At 40.1% G+C, this 18906-nt stretch overlaps 1 protein-coding gene across 5 annotated transcripts in view; it reads right to left on the reverse strand.

Annotated features, from left to right (window-relative positions):
- Window positions 1-18906, reverse strand: part of dtnba (dystrobrevin, beta a) — a 427082-nt gene that overhangs the window by 404558 nt on the left and 3618 nt on the right. For all 5 annotated transcript variants that reach the window (XM_080192276.1, XM_080192275.1, XM_080192274.1 and 2 more), the window contains exon 2: window positions 15506-15581. In XM_080192276.1, the coding sequence (XP_080048402.1) occupies window positions 15506-15510 (5 nt within the window). In that variant the 5' untranslated portion in view covers window positions 15511-15581. The remainder of the gene's footprint in view (window positions 1-15505; window positions 15582-18906) is intronic.

Raw genomic sequence — 18906 nt, forward strand, 5'->3', positions numbered from 1 at the left:
AGTCATGGTGATTATGACAACTATCATAAATTATTGTAAAGATCCATCTGGTTCACTAATATCCTTCAGCGAAGAAAAATCAGCCATCCTTACCCGATCTGGCCTATATGTGATTGCAGACCCACAGCATTGTGGTTGACTTCTAAATGCCCTCTGAAATAACCTAGTAAACCACTCAGCTCAAGGGCAATTAGGGACGAGCAACAAATAGTGGTCTTGCTAGAGACAACCATATTCCATTGAACAAAAAAGGGACCATGGAGTGCATGTTCACAGATACTTGCAGATGGCTGGACATGGTGGTCAGGAAGGCATTTGGGATCATGCCTTCATTGACCAAGGCAGAAAACATAAGAGCAAAGAATTAATGTCGAACTGCACAAAAAAAAACTGGTTAGGCCACAGCTGGAGCACTGCATGCAGTTCTGGTCACCTCACTATAGGAAAGATGTGATTGCACTTGAGTTTTTGGAAGAAACATGGAAGATATTTAGGAAGATGTTGCCTGGACTGGTGAATTTTCAGTTTACATTGTTCCAAAGGAAATTGAGCTAAAGGAGCCCTGAGATCAAACCTACCTGAAGTTTTTTGAAATTAATTTTATTGAATGTAGATATTGCTGGCTAGGCCAGCATTTATTGCCCATCCTTAGCTGACCATCAGAAGGTGGTGGTGAGCCTTCTTGGACCACTCTGTCCATGTGGTGTGGACACACACAGACAGTGCTGTAGGGTAGGAGATCCAGGATTTCGACCCAGCGGCATTGATGCAATGGCAATCTAGTTCCAAGTCAGGATGGTGTGTTGCATGGTGGGGAACTTGTATATGGTGGTGTCCCCATGCATGTACAGCCTTTCCTCCAGGTGATCGAGGTCATCAGTTTAGAATGTGCTATCAAAGGAGATTTGATGTGTTGCTGCAGTGCAATTTGTATGTGGTCCACACTGTTACCACTGTCAGTGCTGGAGGGAGTGAACATTTCAGTCAGCATGGTGAGTGGCTTTGAAGGGAACTTCCCAGTGGTGTTCCCACGTGTCTGCTGCCCTCGTCTTTGTAGATGGTAGCCGTCGTGTGTTTGGATGGAACCTTGGTGAGTTTCTGCAGTATATCTTGTAGATGGTACTTGTGGCTGCCACTGTGCATCAGTGATGGTGAAAGCGAATATTTGTAAAACAGTGACCTATCAAGTGGATTGCTCTGTCCTAATGTTGTCAAGCTTGAGCGTTGTTGCAGCTGCATTCATCCAGACAAGGCAGAGATTATTCCATCAAACACCTGGCAGGCTTTGGGGAGTCAGGAAATAGGTTACTTGCCACAGGATTCCTAGCCTCTGACCTGCTCTTGTAGCTTCAGTGTTTATATTACTAGGCCAGACCCAGTTCCACTTCCACTTCTGGTATATAAAATTGAGGGAGTTCTGGATAAAATGGATAGGGAGGCTCCCTAAGTCCTTTCGTTGAGGGGTACAAACCAAAGGATCTGGTCTTAGGATATGAGGCTGAAAGGTTAGAGGAAGTTCAAGGGGAGTTTGTTTCCACACACAAGGTGATGAGAACTCACTGCTGGAGAAGGTGGTGGAGGCAGAAACCTTCATGACATTTAAAAAATACTTGAATGTGCACTAAAAGTGATGGAACCTATAAGGTTCCAGACCAAGAGCCAGAAAGTGGGATGAGGCTTGATTACTCTTCCTCAGTCGACAAGGATACAAGGGGCCAAATGGCTTCCTTCCATGCTATAAGTTTCCATGAAATGTTTGCGATTTAGGCCATCATGTTGATCTTGGTCTTCCAGTTGTATGATAAATATTACGGAATAGACAATAACATTCAAAACACTAATAATTTTATGCAATGAATGACATTCGAATGGTTCTACTCTTGTAAACTGATGCAAAATTTAGAATTGATGGAGATGCAGTGGTTATCCACATTCCAAATATATCAGATAGTAGCAAATCTATTTTGGCATCACTCTTGCATCCTCTGCAATCTGGGTTACAGTGGTTATATAGGACTGTTAAACAGCTTGGCTTTTTAAGGCCATAGCTCAGATATTTCATGCTGATCTCAACGTGCATATCCTGATGTCACTGAACGCTGTTGTAAGTTTCACTGGATTGACAGTTTCTTGGTTCATCGCCTTGTGGAATGTCAACTTGTCTTTAAGTGAGGAAAGAAAACAGGAAATAACTGATTCTCAGTTTATACAACTTCAAAAATAAAGATTGTTGTTCAGCTATGGTCTGCTAGATAAATGTGATTGAACCACAGAAGTTTACAGCAGGGAAGAAGGCCATTCATAGAGTTTCACAGCATGGAAACAATTGGGCACGTCAACCCAACTTGTCCATGCCACCTTTTTTTTTTAAAAAGCAGCTGAGCTAGTCCCAATTGCCCGCATTTGTCTCATATCCCTCTGTACCCATCTTACCTCTAACTATCTAAATGCTTTTTAAAAGGCAAAATTATACTACTTCTACTACCACCTCTGGCAGCTTGTTCCAGACACTCACCACCCTCTGAGAAAAAAATTGCCCCTCTGGACCCTTTTGTATCGCTTCTCTCTCACCTTAAACCTATGTCCTCTAGTTTTAGACTCCTCTACCTTTGGGAGAAAGTATTGACAATCGAGCTGATCTATCCCCCCTCATTATCTTATAGACCTCTATAAGATCATCCCTCAGCCTCCTACGCTCCAGAGAAAAAAGTCCCACTCTATCCAACCTCTCCTTACACCTCAAACCATCAAGTCCCGGTAGCATCCTAGTAAATCTTTTCTGCGTTCTTTCCAGTTTAGTAATATCTTTTCTATAATAGGGTGACCAGAACTGTACACAGTATTTCAAGTGTGGCCTTACCAATGTCTTGTATAACTTCAATAAGACATCCCAACTCCTGTACTCATTCAGCCAACTTCATCCATGTCGATTCTTTATTATATATTTCTAAACTAAATTTAACATTCCATACACTCCTCAAAGCCTCACATCTTCCACTGTTTCAAAAATTTGACCAATTCTCTGAAAAGGTACAATAGTCTTGATCGCAATTACATCTTGCACTTTAGTATTCTTATGAATAAAATAAATTTCTATCAATCTCTCTCTTCATTCTCCTGCATTCTCATTCAACTGCTTTAATTGATGACCCTTCCAGACATCAGCCCAGAGGATTTGGTCTTTCATTATTTATTCAAACAAAACCCCCCATGATTGTTGGAACTTCTCAAATCTATTAAGCCAATTTCCACTAGCAAACTAAAAAGGCTAACATCCCAAATCGCTCCTCATAACTATAGCTTCCCATCCTTGGAAATGCGTTGTGCATAACGGGCATTCAATGCCACTGATTTTGTATCTCCATCATTTGCCTGCTTAACTAGACCATCTTTTAAATAAAAAGGCTGCATTCTGCTTCACATTAACAAGGTCGAGCCCATCTAGTAGCAACACTTTGCAATATCTTTGTTCAGTAACCACAAGTGAAGTAGCAACTGACCAGCATCAGATGATTAGAAGAACCACTTCAATTACTCTGTAATTGAACAATAAGCAATTATTCAGGTAGCTGATGAGAGTTGGAGAAAACATTTATTTCTGTTTGTTCTACTAACATTTCTACCCATATTTTAAGCATGCTGTGTGTCTGTGGGAAGCAACTGCACTATTCTGTCAAGACTCCTAACAAAGCAAACTGTCTTTGACTAAGCCTAGCCCAGGGCCTAATGAATAAGACACTTGTGCAGTATAGGTATTAAGATAAGAAATACATCTCGAAATAATTCATTGTTTTATATTTAAGGCAATGCACGTAGATTGGCAGTTAATCCTCACAACATTATTAACAACAATTGTGGGCTCAGGTGGGATGATGCCAGAATTGGGTATAAAAGAGGTGTTGGGAATCATCTTGTGAAGGGAAAACGATTGTATTGTGTGTTCATCAGAACAGAGACAGAATTGCTGACATGGAAAAATGGATGGTTTAGCACTAGGCCCAGGGACAGAGGCAGAATTCCTGTTGGCTGGACCCCAGATAGTGCGATTCCCTTCCAAGACAGATGCAGAATCCTTGTCAAGATTGAGGTCATTTTCCACTACTCATGAACTGCCCCTCCTCTCCACCCACCCTCCTTTGAAGTTGTGAAGTCTGCAGTGTTATAATAATTATATCTTTTGGTTCTTTTGCACATTCAGTTAATTGGAAAGTGTATTCTGTTCTCACTTTCTTATTCGATAAACGTTGGTATTGTTTGCTAATTCTGTGACAGAATCTTTACCCAGTGGTTTCATCTCTGCTGAACTAAAAAGTTAAAAAGGGTTATTGGGGGTCCAGTAATTCAGCTGTGCACAATAAAATTAAATAGGTCTAAATTTATTAAATTATCCCCTTTTCTTTTAAAAGGGGAAGAGGAGTGGCAAGCCAGATAAACTCTAAACCCCCAATATGGTTTCAGTACCAAGTCAATCTAGACTATTTATAACCTTCATATCCTATTTCACCCTGAGCTTCTGACCTCAAATCCTCTTTATCATCCAACCTTCCACCTTTAACTCCCTCATTTCTGCCTCAGCCCACCTCTTGCTGAAACGCTCAACCATTCCATTGTCAACTCTACACTCAATTAACCCAATCTTCTTCCAGACAATCTCCCATTTTCACCCTCCATTAACTGTAGTTCATCTAATGCTCCACCATTCTGTCAAAAGCAAATCTCCCTCATCCACTAAGCCTATTCTTATTCTTCTGTACCAATTCCAAGTCCAATAATTCCCTTAATTTAAGATTCTTATTTTTCTCATGCAAGTCACTTCATGACTGCACACTGGCTATCTTTGTAACCTTCTACAATTCTACAACCATTGTTCAGGCTAAGCTGGGCAGGTGCACAACCATCTGGAATATATGACACATGGGACAAACATGCCACATAACAAACCAAATGGACTGTGCACAGCAAATGTTGGAGGCAACACTGTCTACAACCCTCCCAAGAATTAGTTGTTCCTTCTATCCTGACCACAAATTGGGATTTTCCAGTGGTTTACCATTGGCCGCTGTTGGAATCTTCTGGTCCCGCTCACATCCATGGAGATTCACATGGTTTGCATGTCCCACTGCAGGGATGGGATAAGAGGATCACCTTTGGAGAAGGTGGCAGGAAGGACTGGAAAATCCTGCCCTACGTTTGCAGACCTCACCTTCCTTCAGTTTATCAACAGCAAGCAGATCTTCAGTTGTCAAACACTATGGAACGCCTTCTTCAAATGTGTACCAGTTGCCTTTTCTCCTCCATAAATATACTCATTAAAACCCACCTCTAAAAACTTTGTCACCCTTTCTTCAGCTCCTATTTTGACTCAGTTGACAAGTTCTTGTTTACAAAGCTTTTAAAAATGTCACCCATAAAATCATACTTCAGCATAAACGCTATCAGGAGAGATGCATAAACGAAAAAATTGACAGATGATGGGAAAATGCCCTTGCATTCTGGTATAAAGTGAATATAACTTTATTCAGAGTACAATCTCCTTTAACTTTTACTCTTTGAACACTGATGTACTGAAATACTATTTGCATCAGCCAGGGCAGCCAAAGTACTAAATTAGGCTTATCTCTTGCTGCAATAGCACCCTCAGTGAAAGCAGTTTATCTTCAACAACTTTCTAAAGCAGCAAAGGACACACAGCAAAGCTTTGTCAACTTCACTTACAGTGGCATGAACATTCTGAAACAAAATGATCGATCAGTTCATGCATAGTGGACTCCAATTTGAATTCTGACCCCTTGACAGAGTATTCATTTGAATGAAGATGGTGTGAGCAGAATGAAATCTTTTGGTTAATGCAAAGGATAGTCCATTTCTTAGGAGATAAAACTACTTGCTTAACTGGAGGTGACTTTCTATTTGTAATACTTACATTGACTTTACATAAAGTGGCAGCTGAAAAATCTGAGCTGACAAAGCAGCTTTTCTTCAAACTCACTAACTGATTGCAGCAAATATCGCGACAATTTAAAACTTTCCCAACTTGTGCCTTCGACGAAAGTGAATCTGTGATTAAATTTTGCGAGTCGAGCACAAAGGTTCCTTCACGGAACTGCATTCATTTTCAAACAATACTAATCGAATGAAATGATCTCCTCTTTAAGGAACCCAAGTCCCAATTTTTTGGATAAGAATTATTTGTCGCAACCTGCTCCTTCCACCCCAGAAAGAAACCAAAAAAGAATTTTAAAAAAACTACTTGCCTGGACCTCTCCCAGTCCTGGATCTGTTTCTGTTTCAGGATTCACTGGTGCAGTTGGCACTGAGCGCAGCTTACCCAGCTGAAGGTTAAAATTGTGTTGAGGTCTAAATAACATCACCAGACACCAACACTGGCAAATAAGACCTGACTACCTGAGCTGAGGACTCAGGTCGCCTGAAATCCAAAGAGCTTGAGTATTGGCAACAGTGCAGAGAGTATGGGGAGGGGGACGCATCACTCTGCCCCATGTTAACCCCTTACAGCCCCATTTGGTCAGATGTGGGGCTTAAAATTGGCTTTGAAACACATGTATGTAATCTGCAGTCTCCTTTGTTATTCCAGTGCTGTGCAACCCACCTCACAATAAAAGACAATATGGAATTAATCACACCAAGAGCACCTGGCTAATTTTTGCATAAATGCTTCTCCAAGTATGGCACACGTGGCAATACATGACTGTTTTGCACACTCCCATAGCAAGACCCCTTATTTCTTCATACACTGTCCAGTTGGTTTCACATCAAAATTGATAAATAACCTTCAATTACAAGCAATGATTCACACTGGTCTTTTCAGGTGATTTTAACACAACATCAATTAGATAGTGATCAGCAAAAATTATTTCAGAACAGATTGTTCCTCCTGACTATAGGATCATAACATTATGGCTGGTGTATTTTCAAATGACTAAAACACTACACACAAGAAATTCTTATTGGCCTACTTACAATTCCCATTTTTAAATATCAATATTCTCCACTACCACAATCAAAAGAATGCTTATATTTATCAACTTATTCTTGGGAGGTAAAACAAAATCATCTTTATCCTTCTCCCCATTACCCATCCACCCACTGATTAACTTGAGATTGCTCAAAACCAACCACTGTATCCACTTGCAGTGCAGCGACTGGCGACTGTGGTTCTACCCTGTTTCCATATGAATAGGATGGGAAGAGGGATATGGTCCCCGGAAGCATAGGGGGTTTTAGTTCAGACAGGCAGCATGGTCGGTGTAGGCTTGGAAGGCCGAAGGGCCTGTTCCTGTGCTGTAATTTTCTTTATTTATTGATAGATTCCTGGATGGCTGAAACATCCAATGGTGCTCTTGAGAAGGGAGCTCAACACATTAGTAAAGTATCCATTCCACATTCAAAATTTTCAACATTTAGGTGAGTTGGCAAAGAATCACTACCTCCTGAACATAAACAACACAACCGATTTCCCATGATTACAGAGTTCGAGTTTTGTTAGATTCCACATTATATTAATAAATAAATTTGTTAATAGTGGGCAGCACAGTGATAAGCACTGCTGTCTCACAGCACCAGAAACCCATGTTCAATGCCAACCTTGTGTGACTATGTGGAGTTTGCACATTCTCCCTATGTGGGTTTCTTCTGGATGCTTCGATTTCCTCCCACTGTCTAAAGATGTGCAGGTTAGATGGATTGGCCATGCAAAGTTGCCCCCAAGTGTCCCAATATGTGTCATTTAGGGGGATTAGAGGGGTAAATGCTCCACCTGAGAATCAGTGCAGGCTTGATGGGCCAAATGACCTCCCTCCTACATTGGAGGGATTCTACAATTCTAAGAAATCCAAACCCAAAAAAATAATTTGGGTACAATTAAAAAGTGGAGAAAATAAATGCTGAAATCAAAAGCTTTTCAGTCTGGCTCTTCCTTAACAGATATTTGTCTTCTACTTGTTGAAGAAATCCCAGTGAAGCAATTTACCCTTCCTACTACAGAAATAGAAAGGAATTCTGAGAATCTTAACCTCCATGTTAGATGCTACCTCACAATGATTTATAACCATGGCAACACAGCAGAGTTAAAAATTCAACAAATTATAAATAGCATTTCTGATCTTTCTTTTTATTGTTCTGATAAATCAATTACACCTATTTGGCCATAAATATTTCTGCATATTATTTTAATTAATTTGTTAAATCTTTTACATTGAGTTTACACATTATTCTTCACAGACCTCTTACAAAAGGAAAATGCATCTTATAAATTCATTCCTTTACTTCAATTTCATATCATTCCTATTTTAATAAGTGGAGCAATTCCTTTGATTATACGTTCTGCTAGTTTGCACAAAATATTATACGCTATAATAAATGCTCATTGAAAGTTTTAATCAACTTAGTGGTACAGAACTATAAATTCAGGTCCTGCAATAAAGAAGCACAATGCATTCTGATCAGCACTGGATTTAATGTTAACTTGCTCTGGTAGAATGGAGCTAAAAATTTAATTTAAAAGACAAAAGACCCCTGTTTTGCCTTTTGCATAACGTATTTATTTTCCTCCAAACTCTTTATGAAGCCTTAAACACAAAGAGTTTCATATCACTCCTGTATCTGGAGAGGCAATTCAAGGGCCTCTCACACTTCAAGGTGGATGAGAAGAAAAATATCATTGTTTCCAGGCCTTTCTCCAGTGCTCTCTTTCTTCTTTACTTTAATGGTTTTATATTTCATGCTTGTCTGAACTGTCCTTGGTCCTTCAAAACTTGAAATTTACAGGTTCTTCCTACGTCTACAAACCCACAGTATTGAAAACAAGATTGTTGACGTGCTCTTGCTCAAATCTGCTTCTTTCTTAACATCTCAAAATTAGCCTTTCTTTCCCAACCTGAATGTTTCCTTCCTCCTACAATCCTCAACCCTTAAAGATCTAAATCTGTCCTCCCCTAATTTTCATTTACTGATTTATATGTTTGCTCTTCTGAACCTTGACAACACTCTCAATTATTGACTATCAATTTCAGGGACTTCATAATTTGAAAAAAAAAAATCACTTGTGACACAAACTGAAAATAGTCAAATGCAAGAAAGGCAAACTACTTAAAAAGGGAAGCAGAGAGAAAACGGTGAATTATAAACCAGTCCGCCTCATGTCGGTACTGGGAAAATGTTAGAGTCCATTATAAAAAATTTAATAGGAGAGCACTCAGAAAACAGTGGCAGAATCAAAGTCTGGATTTACAAAAGGAAAATCATGCTTGATAATCTAATGGATTGCTTCGCGGATGTAACTAGTAGAATTGATGAGGGAGAGCCAGTGGATGTGGTTTATTTGGCCTTCGACAAGCACTATATAAAAGGATTAGTATGTAAAACTAAAGTGCATGAGATTGATGGTAGTGTACAGAGATGGATAGAAATCTAGCTAGAAGACAAGAAACAAAAGAGCAAGAATAAACAGGACTATGTCTGAATGGCAGGCAGTGTCCAATGGGGTATCGCAGAGATCGCTACTGGAACTCCCACTATTCACAACATATATTACTTATGTTGATGAGGGAACTAAATACAATATCTTCAAATTTGTAGATTGCAATAAGCTGGGTAGGATGGGTGAGCTGTCAGGAGGATGCAGAGGTACTCCATTGGGATGTGGACAGGCTGAGTGGATGTGCATGACAGATGAAGTATAAACAGGATGACAGATTATTACCCAAATGGTTATAAATTGAGACAGCAGAAAACTGGGTATCCTTGTACACCAGTCGCTGAAAGTAATATTCTAACAGGATTGGACAAGACACATGCCAGAAGGATGTGCCTGATGTAGGGACAGTCCAGAACCAGCAGTCATGGTCTAAGGATACTAAGTAAACCATTTAGGACTGTGTGAAAAACATTTCTCCTCATCTCAGTGAGCAGTGAGCCTGTGGAATTTACTACTACAGAAAGCAGTTGAGACTGAAACATTCTATGTTTTCATTACTCATGGGGCAAAAAAGAGATCAAAGGATATGGGGGGAAACCAGGAATTGGATGATCAACCAAAATCAGGATGAATGACAAATCAGGCTCAAAGGGCCAAATGCCTACTCCTGCTCCTATTTAAGTTTCCATGTTTCACAGCTTTGATTTTCTGACAATACAAAAACTTCCATAAGATCCAACAGATAATTACTTAATCCCCAATACTTCATAAACCTTGCTCTTGATACCGCTAACTGAGCAGTTTATTGAGGACACTTTATAATGGTATAAAAAAATTATTTATTAATAAAATGCATTAGCACGGATTAATTGCATGCAGATGGTGAGCATTCTCCAAGGATTCACTTCAGCAATGTGGGTGTCATTTTGGGAAGTGCAGAATTGTAATGTGCAACTCAGTGAATTGTATAAAATTAAGATTGGCTCCGGTTCCATTTTCCACCAACTGACTTTCTGGAGTACAGCACTACATTATATACAAGGCATTTGAGGCATTACACGTGGATGCAAATTTGTCATGCCTTTTTGGAAGTTATCTTTATCCAATTTTGTCATACACTTCAGAAATATTTTTAGTGCAAATACTGCAATACGAGCATATTAGTTAACACCCTGTGGCACTGTACATAAGGAGTGAAGGCCAAATATTATCTACAGGTGAAGCAGGCTTCGAGGTCAAGAGAGAGTGAACCAGTGTGCACACGTCACTCAGTCCCCTTCTTGTGTTCATAAAATCAAGTCTGAAATTTATATTCACCCCATAAATTTTACCCATATTTACAATAGAAATGGCCTTTATAAATCTGTTATGCATTAATTATCCATTAATACAGAGAGAGATAACACTGCAAACACACATGTTTAAGCAGAAAACACATTATTGTGTCAACTGGTGACAGAGTTAAAAACAGAATTAAGATAGTACTTCCAAAGGAGGAGTTTGTTTAGACTGGGAATTCATAGAGAAGTTCAATTGGAGTTTAAGCAATTGGCAATGGCAAATGGACAGAATGGTGACTAGCAAAAGGTCAGAAAAGAGAAAGAAAAATAGGTTACAGCACAATTGCCTGTAACAAATTACATTATCAAACACTTCTTAAGCAAAATGACAGACTTTTGAGAAATTGTGGCAAGGGATTTATGGGTCTTTAACATTACAATTGGGTGGAACAAGATATAAACAGGCCGTTGCTGATGATTGAGGGCTCTAAAGCATAAATACATAATGGATCAACAAGACTGGGGAGGGTGGGAAGACAGAGTGTTTTGGAACTTTTGCAGGATTTCCCACTCCACAACTCCCCCCTCCTTCAAAGCAGGGGCACAAAATCCACCCCAGCACCCAGTTAAAAATAATGGAAATTACAAACACTCAAACATTTATACTTATTCAGTCGCCATAGAACAAAAGAGTTAATTTGAAACAGAAGTGTGCAGAATGCTATCCCCCACAGCACTCCATAATCCCACAATACAATGTGGGAGAATTTGACTTTCCAAGTTACCACAACATAGCAGAGCTGTCATCATTTAGTGGCAGGCACAGTTCCTATTGGAGGTTGGAAAATACCAAAGGTAGTTCGCTACTAAAATAAAATATGTCAGATATTTCAGCATCACAAATTTCAAACAGGATTTCAAAAAGATTTATAAGCAAGCAGCACAAACAGGTTCCCCATGATAACGCAGGCTTTTGAAGTGAAGTCTGAAAGAAACATTCCAATACGTTTCAGCTGTGGCTGCCTTGCTGAACAGATTGAGAGGTTTGCCTGTAGGGGAGTAGACACTCCGATTCATCTGCAGAGTGGCAAAGTTGGAATGAAAATAAACCTATCACTACAGAGTGATATTTAATAAACAAGTGTACTAGATTACACAGTGTTCAAAACAGGGACAGAGGGAAAAGTCCAAGTTCTCCACTATTGCTAAGGAAGCCATGTAATAGGATGGGCATTTGGACACAACATGTGGCTGAATAATCTTTCAGCTGAATCTCACCTGTAGATACAGATGTGTATAGGCTGTAATTCGCAAAACTAATGCATCTTCCTGGAATGAAGGAATAGGCTGTGCTATTATACGTAGGGGAAAAAAAACATTTATTTTTGGTTCATAACAGCTACAGTATTAGGCTCAGATATTTAATTGCAGTGTAAATTAAATGCGGCATTACATGTAAATTGCAGTGAAGGGTTGGGGTGACACTCTGCTATTATAGCCAAGAGAGTTATACAGAAAAGCAATGCACAGCTCCAGACAAAAAAAAATTGAATTATCTTTACGGAAATTAAAGTGCCTTCAGGCGAGCATGAGAAATGAATGGGCTTCCACAACTTGTTCCACGTTTCTCCCCACACAAAGCTTGTTCATCACCTGCAAGTAATGATTCTAGAGGATATAATTATTGCCAAACTACTCAGCTCAAATGCCATACACTCACGAACAACAAAATTAGAGGCTGGTCACACCAAATGAATAATTTGTACATATATTTCTTCGTAAAGCCTATATTTGTTTCAGTTCAACTACCATTTAATTTATCCAGGACTAAGTAACATTGGTAAGCTTTACAAAAGACAAAATAATCTACAGGACATCTGGCGAAAGGTTGTTGCTCATACTCTGACTCTGGAGTAAACACAGTAAAAAGTCTCACAACACCAGGTTAAAGTCCAACCAATTTATTTGATAGTAAACCCACAAGCTTTCGGAAACACTGTTCCTTTGTCAGGTGTGTAGAAGGTTTTGATCAGAGAAGGGCATATAGAGGCACACACAGTTAACTGTGGTTGGACTTTAACCTGGTGTTGAGAGACTTTTTACTGTGTTTACCCCAGTCCAACGTCGGCATCTCCACATCATGACCCTGGAGTAAGGTAGGGGAAAACAATCAGGTGGAAATACTCTGGTTCACCACATAGAAATTGCTGCTGGTCTGTGCATATGTCAGATGCGACCATTACTCTGTTCAGCCGCAATGCTTCCTGCATTTCAATACACTGACAGCACATTATCCAGAGTCACTCAAACAAGGTACATGAATACCCATATAACCAGCTATACTCCAGCAGACTTGAGGCAAAGAAAGAGACATTTTCTCCATTTACAACAACTGTGTCTGGCTCTTCAAGATTGTGTTTAAAGTGACCATTTGGCATCTAATCATTTCAGAGGTTTCCGTTATGTTTTATTAAGTAGAAAAGACGTCGACTGAAGGAGATCATCAAAAGAGCTGGAAAGGAGGTAATTTTTTAAGCTGTAATTAAATGACCTCAATCTTTTCCTTCTAAAAAGCTGTACCTTATTTAAAGAAAGGAACGAGGAAGAGCAGCAACTATTTTCATCTTCCTTCTATGTACCCTCCATTAACTGATCCGATTTCCTTCGCAGCTCAGTCCACAAGCATGACTCTAACCTTCCTGTCACGTGCTGGTTCAACTTACCATCTTGCCCTCCTGCCCACATGCCCATCCTTGGCCTGCTGCAGTGAAGCCCAATGCAAATTGGAGGAACAGCAGATAGAAGCAAATTGCTGCAGAAGCTGGAATCTGAAACCAAGAAGAAAACGCTGGAAAATCTCAGCAGGTCTGACAGCATCTGTAAGGAGAGAAAAGAGCTGATGTTTCAAGTCCAGATGACCCTTTGTCAAAGCTCTTTTCTCTCCTTACAGATTCTGCCAGGCTTGCATAGATTTTCCAGTGTTTTCCCTTTTGGTTGGAGGAACAGCATATCATATTTTGGACTTAGACTGTGACCTTTTCCGTCCATCTTGACCCCGTTTTTTAATTTCCAAATTTTGTTTCTGTCCCAACACAACAACTGCCTCCACCCCAAACAGGACCATCTGTCACCTGATCTTTAGTTCTGCTTTCACTAAGCGCTAACATTTGTTCTCTTAGCCACAGAAATCAAAAAGAGCCTTTGTACATCAGCATGACTAATCTATCACCATTTAAATACTCTGCCATTCCACCTTTCCTACTGAAGTGGATAGCTTCACAGTTAATCATGTTATATTGCATCTGCCATGTTTTCACCCACTCACTCAACTTGTCTAACCTTTTTCCATCCTCCTCACCAGTCACAAATCCCACCATGTTTCATGTCATTGGCATACATAGAAATACTTCATCTGATTCCCTCGTTCAAATCGCATTCATTTCAATTTTTCACAATAATCTCTTATATGGGACTTTTATCAAAAGCTTTCTGAATACACCACAACCACTTATTTACCCTTATCTAATTTACTAGTTAGCCTTGCAAACAGTTGACCCAGGTTTGCTTCCCGACTATCACACTTTGTAGGGGGTTAGCTTCGCTGGCTGGATGCCTGGTTTGTGTTTGAAGCAATGTCAACATCATGGCTTCAATTCCCTTATCTACGGAGGTTATCCATGAGGGCTGCACCTTCTCAACCTTACCCTTCACCCAAGTTGTGGTGACACTTAGGTAAATCACCACTAAATTACCACTAATCTCCCTCTCTCAAAAGGGGAGAGCAGCCTGTAGTCCTCTGGGACTTTGACGACGTCTTTCATTTCGGTTACATCCTCAAATAATTCCAGTAGGTTTATCAAACATGATTTCCATTTCATAAATCCATTCTGACTTTGTCTAATCCTGCTGACATTTTCTAAATATCCTGTCTGTTATCACATCTTCCATAACGGACTCCAGCATTTTCCCCATACTGACATTAGGCTAATGTAATTCGCCATTTTCTCCTTCCCTCATTTTTTTTTTAAAAACAGTGAGGTCACATTTGCCACTCTCCAATCTGCTGGGAATGTTCAGGTTTTGCATGATGACAACTAATGACCCCACTTTTTCCAGTTGTAAATTTATTCATACTATTTTCCGTCAATTCCTCCTTCTCACTTATTCCATGCTTCTCTTCTGTGAAGACAGATCTAAAGTTGTTGCTTAATTGCACTGCTATCTCCATCTTCAATACTCCAGTTTCAGGCGATAAAGGGACCTACCTATGTCTACACCAATCTTTTTCATTTTACTTATGGAAGCTTTTACAGTCCATTTTCGTGTTCCATGAAAGTTTACTCTCATATTCTATGTTCCCCTCCTAATCAACCTCTTGGTCAAACCTGAACTTAATTATTAGCTGGAACTATGACATGATGGATTAGTTTTAATCAAACAGCCAGTCTCAGTTTGCTCCCCTGGTTGCATCCTGAGATACCAGCAAGCAGTTTCTTTGTGGCTTCCACAGTTTCCGATTTTCCTTTCAGGCTGCAGGAGGAATTTGGACTGTAGGAGATTTCTCATGCTCTCCCTTTGTCAGATTTCTTCTTTTGCACAAATAAAAGACACCGATTAAGTTTCCATTCTTCACTAGAGATGTGAATGCACCCAGTCTCTACAATAATTCCAAACACACACTTGCCTTCTCACCTCAGCAGTTTTGCACTCTGGCCCCTGACCAGCACTGAATCATGAATCATCTTCACTTTGTCTTACTTTGCTATTATCAGAGTGAAACAAACAATACCTCATTCTAGAAGCAAGGTGAGAAATCTGTTTCAGACTCTGGCGTTATTTGGTAAGAGAACAGATAATTGTCCAGCCTGTGTCAAGGAGAAACATGGAAATTACTGCCCAGTTAGTCACTTCGCAAATGCTTCTGCAAAATCTCTTCACAATCTGTACACTTTTTTCTGCAGCACCATTCGATTCTGGGTGATATGGTGGTAGTAAAGTGTGTTTCTGACTCCATTGTTACTCAGAAATACTTCAAACTCTTCTGACATAAACTGCAGACCATTATCTGACACCAAAACCTCTTGCAACTCATAACTTGTAAAAACAATTTCCAAAACCTCAATGGTTTTGGCACTTGTACAATTGGGCAAGGGTTCAACAATTGTCCACCTGCTACAGACATCAACCAAAACAAGACATTCTTTCCCCTTCACTTACTCAGAGTTTTCTTGTGTTTGACCACACAATAAAAGGAGTTTTGGTTGAATCATTTCTCATTCTAAGACACATCACAGCTCTTCATCTTCTTTTGGATGTCAAAAATAGCTTTTTGCTACTGTTTTCATTGGGATTATCCTTATGTGCCCTCAATTAAGTTTCTCTAACAAACTTGCTCTAAACATTGATGGAATGACCACAAACTCCAACGGAGACATCCTTGATCACTTCTACATGTCAAATATTCCTGCAAATTCTCAGCCTCACGTTCTTTACGCAGCCATATTTGCGTATTTTATTGAGCAACACTTCCCTGCAAATTTATTCACCAATTTCTCTGGCAGATACTGGCACATGATTTGTATATGTAAAATAAATTTATATGCAACTCAGTGGCTAAAAATGAATCAGTGTTCACCATTCAGATGTTGGGGTGTGGGAAGGGAGGGAGTTGGGGATTCTCCAACATTGCCATGCCTTTAGCAGGCTGTGCCAATCCTAGAGAATAGCGCGCAGGTCTTAAATCAGTTTCACACCCACCAAACAGTTTGTGATTCTCCCATTCTCTGTCTTGTGGCACTAATGTAGCCCATTCAAATCCCAGTGCATGGAATTCTCTGGTCTTCAGACATGGCACAATAACAGCGAGAATCATTGCTGGTCTTCATAAGCGGAAACCTGGCACAATGGTCACACCAGGGGGAACAACTGAAGCCCCTGGGTTGTCAGGTGCATGGCCAGCCAATGCCCAACTGGCACATTGATGATGCCCAGCATTAGCCACCAGACAGCCTGGAGGTGCTAGTTGCAGTGAAGGAATGGCAGTCTTGTTCAAAGTCAGGATGGTACGTGGCTTGGAAGAAAACTTGCAGATGCTGTTATTCCCATGCAGTGCTGCCCTTCTTCTTGGTGGTAGCGATCATAAGTTTAGAATGTGCTGTCAAAGGAGCTTTTATGCACTGCTGCAGTGCAATTTGTATATGATACACACTGTTGCCACTGTCGGCGGTGAAGGGAGAGAACGTTTAAGATAATGAATGGGATATCAATCAAGTGGTCTCCTTCTCCTGGATTGTGTTGAACTTCTTCAGTGTAGCTCGAGCTGCACTCATCCAGGCAAGTGGAGAATATTCCATCAAACTCCCGACATGTGTCTTTAAGTTTGTGGACAGGCATTGACGAGTCAGGTGGCAAGTTACTTACTACAGAATTCCCAGTCTCTGGCCTGCTCCTGGAGCCATGATGTGGAGATACCAGCGTTGGACTAGGGTAAACACAGTAAGAAGTCTGTCAACACCAGGTTAAAGTCCAACAGGTTTATTTGATAGTAATCCCACAAGCTTTCAGAAACGCTGTTCCTTTGTCAGGTGTGTGGAAAGTTCTGATCAGAGAAGGGCATATAAAGGCACACACAGTTTACAGAATTTTAATCAGTATTCTGTAAACCGTGTGCGCCTTTATATACCCTTCTCTGATCAGAATTTTCCACACGCGTGATGAAGGAACAGCGTTTCCGAAAGCTTGTGGATTTACTATCAAACAAACTGGTTGGACTCTAACCTGGTGTTGAGAGACTTCTTACTGCTCTTGGAGCCACAGCATTATAATGGTTGGTTCAATTGGGTTTCTGGTCAATGCTAACTTCCAGGATGTTGATAATAAGGGATTCAGGAATGCTGATGCCATTGAAAATCTAGGGGAGATGGTTAGATTCTGTATTGTTGGAGCTGGTCATCGTCTGGCACTTGTGTCGGGCTGCGTCAGTACCAAGGAACTGTATTCTGAAGCAGTGTCCACATGCAGCAAGACCATTCAGGCTGAGGCTGCTGGGCAATAACTTGAGTTGGTATTGCAAAATCCACCATTGGAGGAAGCATTCATTTAAATTAGTGTCCACATAATTAGAAGTTACAGCTGATTAGGGCACCAAGTCGCACAGCCTTGCATACCAAGGAAGCCTTTTTTCAGGTCTCCAGACTCAGTGAAATTATCTAATCTCACTTCTTCAACATTAGCATAGGCTATTATTACTTCCTGATGCCTTGCACAATTTTTTAAAGCCTTGCACAACTTTTTGAAGCTTTTCTGAAATTTTAAGTTATTCTTTAATCGCACCTAGTCCTTTAAATTTCACTTCCATGCAATTTTACACTTCAATCATTCATACACTACCCACACATATAACTATGTTAATTGGCTGACCTCAGCAAATTAAATGTGAATTTTCTTGCTCTGTGTAATGTAGCAGTTAATCCCATTCTGGCACAAACTGGACCAAAAAGAAAAATCTAAATTTATAAAACTTAATAAGAACATAATAGAAAGAGGATAGACCATACGATCTTCATGCTCACTCTACCATTTCAATGAGATCATAACTGATCCTTGAAATCATCTCTATATTCGTTGAATATTTTCACATACAAAAATCTACTGAACTCAAACTTGAATATGCTCAATGACTGAACGTCCACAACCTTCTGAGAAGTGAAAAAGTTTCTCCTCATCTCAATCCTAAATAACTATTCTCTTACGCAGAGACCTAGGTCTCTAGATCCAAACATTGCAGCCAGGGGAAAGAGTGTCTTCACATTTACCTTCCACAGTCCTTGCAAAATTCTGTTAGTTTCTGAGATTCTCTCTCATTCAGATAATCTCCAGAAAGAATGAGCATATTTAATTTCCAAACCTGTGACTTGTACCTCTTAGAAGGACAAGAACAGCCGACACATAAGAACACCAACGCCTGCAAGTTTCCCTCCAAGTTACATAGCATCCTGACTTGGAACAATATCATCATTCCTTCACTGTCACTGGGTTACTTCCTAACACCATTCTGGGTGTACTTACAACACATGGACTGCGATTCAAGAAGGCAGCACATCACCACCTTCTCAAGGGCAATTCAGGATGGGCATTAGATGCTGGCCTCAGAAATCGGACACCTCTGCATTCCAGGAATTAATCTAGTGA

Source organism: Carcharhinus amblyrhynchos, chromosome 7 (assembly GCF_965287045.1).
Source record: "Carcharhinus amblyrhynchos chromosome 7, sCarAmb.v2.hapA, whole genome shotgun sequence".
Classification (NCBI taxonomy): domain Eukaryota; kingdom Metazoa; phylum Chordata; class Chondrichthyes; order Carcharhiniformes; family Carcharhinidae; genus Carcharhinus; species Carcharhinus amblyrhynchos.